Source organism: Sinocyclocheilus anshuiensis, unplaced genomic scaffold (assembly GCF_001515605.1).
Source record: "Sinocyclocheilus anshuiensis isolate Anshui unplaced genomic scaffold, SAMN03320099.WGS_v1.1 scaffold1815, whole genome shotgun sequence".
NCBI classification, from domain to species: Eukaryota; Metazoa; Chordata; class Actinopteri; order Cypriniformes; family Cyprinidae; genus Sinocyclocheilus; species Sinocyclocheilus anshuiensis.
The window spans coordinates 43385-51132 of record NW_015551104.1 but is presented as its reverse complement, the minus strand read 5'-3'; the positions used below and the strand labels follow the sequence as shown (position 1 = coordinate 51132).

Here is a 7748-nt window from a genome sequence, read left to right as displayed (position 1 = left end):
TGCTATTCCTATTCTATCTATAGCACACCTGTACATACAATTTATTCTTTTTTTGTGGTTTATGTTTATGCATGTGTATTTTATTCACATCTTATTTTTAATATCTGTGTGTTGTTGTTGTCTCTGTGTACTGGTGACACGTGACACTATAACAAATTCCTTGTATGTGCAAACATACTTGGCAATAAAGCTCTTTCTGATCTTCTGATTCTGACACTGGTCAGTGGTTTTTTCCCTTTCTTATTTTGATGATTTAAGTGAAAGGTGGAGTCATACAATTTTTTAAATCCACATCACTTTTGGCCACTGTTGTGTTTGGTGGGGTTACTGTCACAATATTTAAGACCCTGCTTACTGTGTCATCACCTGTGCATTGCTGCATTTTTCCAATTTTCCAGCCAAAAAATGTAATTACTACTTTCATTTCTGCAGGTTGAGCATTGATTTATAGAGTGGAAGAAGTTATTAAAGGGTTAGTTCACCCAAAAATGAAAATTCTGTTATTCAATTACTCACCCTCATATATTTCCAAACAAACGCAAAAAAAAAGTATTCTCATAGCATCGCAAAACTGAAGTTGAGCCACTGATGTCACATGGACTGTTTTACTGGTGTATTTACTACGTTTCTGGACCTGGAAACATCTCAGTTGCGTTGCGGTCTATGGAGGGTCAGATAGCTCTCCGTCATCAAAAATATCTTAATTTGTGTTCCGAAGATAAACGAAGGTCTTACGGGTTTGGAACGACATGAGGGTGAGAAATTAATGACATAATTTTCATTTTGGGGTAAACTAACCCTTTAAGCTTCTTTTTTGGTCAGTTACAACAAATAAATAAAAAAATTGAATGATCAAAATCTTGATGATCAAGTTTGTATCATTTTATCATATAACTCCAATACGACATATCTTTTGTTGGAAAGTGTGTGTCTCCTCCTCTTTGCTGCCATCTTGTTTCTCCTAACTAGGTTAGGAGACCTTTCCAGCTCTCGGAGCGGAGACCAAATCTTAACACTTAGGAACCTTTATGAATCACTCTTAGGCCCCGTTTACACTAGTGCATTTTCATTTTAAAACAATGTTTTAGAATGAAAACGATCCTAGTCTACACTGGCGTTTCCGCTGCGTTTCAGAAATGATCTCCGTCTACACTACACAACCGAAAACGCATGTCACGTGACCATTCATGCAGGTACAACCATAGATATGTATAGGTAGATTCCCTATTATTTAGATGGCGGATGCGTCTACGTGCTTAGAGAGGTCGAATGGGGAATCTACCCATACATATCTATGGGTACAATAATGAGCATGATGTTATTGTTTACATGGTCGTCAAGAATATGCAGAGCGAATGTGGGCAGCCACGCCATCGTTTTCAAAAGTCTTCATTTTGGTTCGTTTACACTGAAACGCAACCCCGGAGTTTTCAAACTAAATCGGGGTCTGCAGCGTTTTCAAAAGTCTGTTTTCGAGGGTCGAAAATGCCAGAGTAGTGTAAACGATAAGCATAACCGTTGCAAAAGTTATGTGTTTTAAAACGAAAACACACTAGCGTAAATGGGGCCTTATTATTAAATCTAGGAATAAGAGTAAAATTACGTCATTCTTAGAATTTTGACACACTTAAGACTAAAATTTTACTCTGAGCGGCTTTATACATACGGCCCCTGGTTTTTGCTAGCAAATCGCTTGGGTCACGGCGCGGTAAGGGAACACACCGTGTAAACAAGGTTCTGGGTCCAAATGCAGGTCTTTATTTACTTGAGGGAAAACAAAGTAAAAAACCAAAACGGAAACACAAACAGATATAAGAATCTGACAACAGGCTCAGACAATAGCTGGGTTTGTCCCTTTTTAACCCAGCGCTGGGTTATATTTAACCCAGCATTTTTTAGAGTGTACAGTTACTTCAGAAGCAGGAACATTATTATCTGAGTGAATGTGAAAACTAAATGATTTTGTTATATGCTGATATGGACAAAATGCTTACATTTGTATGTTTCTTTAAATATATAATTGAATTCTGTATCCATTTTAATGGATATATAATTGATTCAGAATTTAATTTTCGTTTCACCCATCACGACGTGCTTTTTAAAATCATTACAAGCGATGTCGACATCCGAAAATTAAATGCTCTTTTGATCTGTTTTTTTTGTTAGTGAATCGCTTGAACTGAATGATCGAAGTCACGAGTTTGAATCAATCGGAGCGGTTCCAGCATAAATGACTCAATTGATTGATTCAGTTTGTCTGTTCCTCCGCTTTTCTCATCTTCAGCCATGTTTACACAACACTGTCAAGTACTACTACTGGCTTAGCTCGCTAGTTTTATGACATTGACAATGACAATGAAATAAGAGAAAATGTATGATGTTTACATAGAAAATATTAATATTTCCATTCCAAAGATAACATCCAACACAAATCTATGAACATATTCAGGTCAGGTAACGGCCTCATTGCCGGCTGCAGTCATGTCCTCATCTCATATATAAAACACCTCTGATTCACAAATACTTGCTAAGGAACTCGCATTCACATAAAGTAGCCTTGTTGACAAGTTTGGGTGAGTAAGGGCAAAACGCACAAGATGCAGTACTTTCAGTGACCTGTAATATGCAATATCACGTCTTTTGTAGCAGAAATAAACTGCTGCAGAAAAAGCTAGGTCCATGCAAAATGTAATGTGTAACTGCAACACTGATTTCAAATGTAGTGGAGTAAAGAGTAAAAGTTGCTAATATCTTTGATACTCAGTACAACTACAAAGTATCCAAAAAGATACTCAAGTACAGTAACTAATTACATTTACTCCAATACTTTACACCTCCGATGTCATCTGATGAATTGCTTGAAGCTTTATAACCATATTGTTTTTTCAGCCTCATTGATGAAGGATGAAGAATAAACACCAACCTGTTTGTTCTTCAGTGTGTTTCATTCTGCAGGGTTCTGGCTCTCTCATGTTCTCGCTGTCCTTCAATAAACTCTGTCTCTGCAGATTTCACTTCTTCCTGATGCTTTGATGCTCATCTTCACTTGTAGACTGATGGGAATATTCTAGCATTTATTGCTGAACTGCAGTGGGAGGAGCTTCACTGAAGGGCAGTTGGAGGAGCTTCACTGAAGGTGTGATTGTTGTGGGAGGAGCTTCACTGAAGGAGGAGCAGATCTGCCAAAATCAAATATAAATCAGTTACTGAGTTTTTGATTTTAAACTAATTCACTACTATTAAACTCTTTATGTTCACCTATCTATCCATCTTCTAAAGTAGCTTTTTAGTAAATTAATCACAAAGTGTTTTATACTAATTCACAAGTTGTATCCATTTTTATTTTCTAAGAATTCTATCCACGTATTTACAGTTTTTCTCAATTGCTTTCGCACATTTTTCGAAACAATCTTAACATTCTCTAAACTGTGAGTGCAAATGTCACAACGGTTTGCTGGAACTTCAGAACTTTATTGCATGTCTGCAAAATGTAGTTACTCACCCAAAACATTTCATTCATGCTTCAAAACCTAGTTATCGTGTCAGTAATTTGGCCAAGGCCACCAAAATATAAAGTATTTTTGTCATCGTGTGAGCCACACTGGTCAAAATGTTTAGTTGTTTTTTCACCATGACAGTCAACCATGGAAATGAAGGTTTTATAAAAAAATCTGAAATTTGTTGAGAAGAGTCAATAGTACATAGAAAAAAAAAAAAAAGTATATGAACATTTGTATTTATGCAGTACATTTATTTTTGTACGAATGCATTACATATAAGTGAAATCTTGCTTGTCCAATTACTGTACATTTCATATTTCTTATGTTACCACAAATACACAAAAATACCAAATAATTACAACAAATAAGTAATAATAATACAATTATTCTTGGTGGACGCTCAAATCAATAAGAAATTCCAATCTGATGTGAACAAGAAGCTAATTGTTCAGAGATCTGAACTTATTGTTTCGGGAAAAAAAAGTTTCATTCGAGAATTGAGCCAAAGCAATTGAGAAAAACTGTAAATTCCTACATTTGTCTTTTTATGAAATATAGAAAAAATGTGGGGAAAACCCCACACAATTAATATTAATATAAACAAAGTAAGGATAAAAAAATGTAAGAATAAAAATAGAAATATAATTTTACAAATTAGATACTTACCTCTATCTTGTAATGTCACAATAGCTGATCGTGTTGTTTGCTTGATGAATTTAACGGATCCTTTCTAAATAGAAGTATTAATTTATATAACGCCCCCCCAAAAAAAAACAACTGACTCCAAGCTTTTGAATGGTAGTGTATAATGTTACAAAGTGTTTTATTTCAGATGAATGCTGATCTTTCTATTCATCAAAGAATTCTGAAAAAAAAAATGTATGTTGTGATAGTTACATCTTGTAAAGTCACAATAGCTGATCGTATTGTTTGTTTAAGTCTGTTAACAGCAATAAAATGAGCTTAATGCTGCAATTAACAGATCTGAAGTCATCAGCATAATGAATGAGGTGAAAACAGGATCTATTGACATGAAATAAAGAGGATTTTCAGCAGCTGATAATATTGATGATCCTCAGACTATAAGCACTCATTACACAAGCCATTCAAGTTTATCAGCAGATCTCACTTTTTAAAAAAAGTGTTTGTGGTAGAAACTCAGTGTTCATTCATATGTATCTATATTCAGACTGAGGTATTTATGTACGGTTTAATGATGCAGATGGACAGTCAGTCATGTGTGGACAGTCAGACCGCTTTCCAGCAGTGACTGTATGATCTTGAGATCCATAACAGAAAAAATGGCAGGCAATATAAAGACAGACACAACCATTATAATTTTTGCATATAAATCTAAACATTGTTACAATTCCTGATAACTGCATTCATAGCAATTAAGAACATTAACATATCTTTTGGTATGTCCAGAAACTGACAAATCATAAAAGCTTTAGCACCTTACGATTTAAGGGTATGTAAACTTTTGAAGGGGGTCATTTTTATAAATTCAGTTTTTATTTTGTCTTGTGGAGTATATATAAACATCTGTTATGTGAAATAGCTTATTCAAGACAGTACTAAATAGAAAATAACATGAGATTTTCATGATCCCTCTTATTTTGTTAAAATTATGAACATTTTGCATATTCTGAGAGGGGTATGTAAACTTATGTGCACAACTGTAGTTTATTAGGCTTTAAAATCGTTATTGAGAAATTTAAAACAGAATCCCACAAAGCAGACTTAATACTAATGGCTTTCAGATACAGCTAAAATTATAAAGTTATTTTTTACTGATGCAAATACAATCAGCAGACAATAAAAGTTGCAGATAAACTGTAAGTGGTAAAGATCATGTATTAATACAGAGGTAACATTTACTCTATGATCACTCAAAGCAAATACAAAAAATAGCCAATTAAAAGTGCTTTCTCCAGTACCAAAAGCACCTGGTTCTGGAACCCATCCCTACTTACGAGCAAAGGAGGATCGGTTGCAATGCTACAGTACATCTTGCATTTGGATTTTCTAAATACATCATAAATGGAAGAATATCTACTTGATTTAAAAACAACGAAGAACAGGATAAAAATAAATGTCAGTTTAAAAGTTACAGATTCTTCTTCAGCTTCCAGAATAAGAACGTTTCGCACATGTAAAAAAAAAAAAAACGACTTTCCTTCATAAAAAGGGTAAACAAAAGTGATGAATGAAACTCATAAAACACAATGATATAATTAAAATCATGAAGTAAAATGACAAGAATAAAACTTTTGGATATTGTTCTTTGGGGAGGAACTCCATCTTTGAGTTGATCTGAATCTGACAGATGAAACTGTAAGGTTTCTCTCCAGCGTGGATCCTCTGGAGCCGCTTAAAATCTTCAGCTGTAATAAAAGTCTTCTCACACTCAAAGCACATATGGTCTCTCACACCAGTGTGTATCTTTTGATGTAGTTTTAAACTCTGCAGTTGTGAAAAACTTTCCACACAAAGAACAAAAACTGCTGGTCTTGAAGATGAACTTTGTTCATGGGGACTTAAGATGATGTTTCTTTGTTAGGACAGATTTATATAGACGAGATTTTATTGCTTGACGCATTATTGTGTCACGTTTGGTGAGGATGAGGCGTCAGACCTGAAAGTGCTGCATCTGAAGATGATCTACTGACTGTGAATCTTTTTGTTATGCCTGCATAGATTAGATGAATGAGTGAAACTCTTCCCGCATGCAGTGCAGTGATACGGTTTCTCTCCAGTGTGGATCCTCTCGTGTGATTTCAGATGTGCTGTCCGAATGAATCTCTTGTCGCAGTGTGAACACTTGTAAGGTTTCTCTCCAGTGTGAATCCTCTCATGTGAATTCAGAGATGCTAACTGAGCGAATCTCTTGTCACAGTGTGAACACATGTAAGGTTTCTCTCCAGTGTGGATCCTCTGGTGCTGCTTCAAATGTTCAGCTGTAATAAAAGTCTTCTCACACTCAAAGCACATATAATCTCTCACAGCAGTGTGTATCTTCTGATGTAATTTTAAATTCTTCAGCAGTGAAAAACTCTTTCTACACAAAGAACATGAATGTGGTTTCTCTTTTGAATGAACTTTCAGGTGACTCTTCAGGTTTGAAGCCCACAAAAATGTTTTTCCACACTGATCACATTCATGCAGCTTCTCTCTGGTGTGAATGTTCATGTGTTTCTTAAGGTTTGCTGATTGTCTGAAACTCTTCTCACACTGATCACATGTGTATGGTTTCTCTCCAGTGTGGATCATCATGTGAAACTCGAGACTCTGTTTGCATGCCAAACTCTTTCCACACTGAGTGCAGGTGAAACTTTTCTTGTCTCTGCTTTTCTTTAAATCTTTCTCTTTGGTTTGAGAGCGACTCAAAGGTTTTTCTCCAGTTTTGACGTGATGTTTCTCCTCTTCATTCTCCTCGTTTTCTTCAATCAACTCTGAAATTAAAGTAAAAAATATAATTTTTTAGCAAATCACAGAGAGAAATGTGCAAAGTAGACAATTGCTATACAAAATATTTTAATCATTTTTATAAATGATATGTCCTTGAATCTTTTCTGGAGTGAGGTACATTGTTCTTCCAGTTATACTTAATAATAATAATTGTTAAACATTTTAAAACATTAGACACAAAACCCATGTTCTAATGCTTACCTAATGATTCATAGTGTGCAGTTATTATAAAGTGTTACCAAATTATGTTGTCGGTGCCCTACAAATTAAGTGCTTCTATTATTTTTTTTGTCCCAAAAACTGACAGAAAAGGATAAGGCCTAAGAGATTTCTTAAGCTGTAATGGAGAAAAAAAAAACAACAACAAAAAATTACTGATTTTTTTCTTCTTCTGGTGATTAAAGAGATGTTTAAAAGTCTCTCTCTCTCTCTCTCTCTCTCTCGTGCGCATGCGTGAGCGTTTGTGGAGCATGTGTGAGAGCTTAGTGAGTGTGAGCGCGTGTATTTGCTTTTGTCGTGTGTTTCCTTACTTTTTTCTTTCTTTTTTTTCTTTCTAAGTTTTTTTATTTGATTTAGTATTTATTTTGTGTGTGTTTTGTTAGTGCTGCCTGCTTTCTTAGAAAGCATGGCAGCTCAGGGTGGGAATGGGCTTGATTTCCTCACACGGCGTCACGGAGTTAAGATAGTATCCGTGGCGAGTGTGGAGGCTTGCTGTCTGGATGTAGGAGAAGTTGTTGGCCATCAAAATATTATCTCTGCATCCAGAATGAATAATCC

General features: G+C 35.2%; 1 protein-coding gene across 1 annotated transcript; it reads right to left on the bottom strand.

Annotated features, from left to right (window-relative positions):
• Window positions 1–6011: 6011 nt before the first annotated feature.
• Window positions 6012–7158, bottom strand: LOC107662816 (gastrula zinc finger protein XlCGF7.1-like). The gene is made up of 2 exons (XM_016452928.1): window positions 7155–7158; window positions 6012–6955 (listed from the first exon to the last, which is right to left on the bottom strand). The coding sequence occupies exons 1-2, from the start codon at window positions 7156–7158 to the stop codon at window positions 6165–6167; spliced, it is 795 nt and encodes a 264-aa protein (XP_016308414.1). The 3' UTR covers window positions 6012–6164.
• Between the last annotated feature and the right edge of the window lie 590 nt (window positions 7159–7748).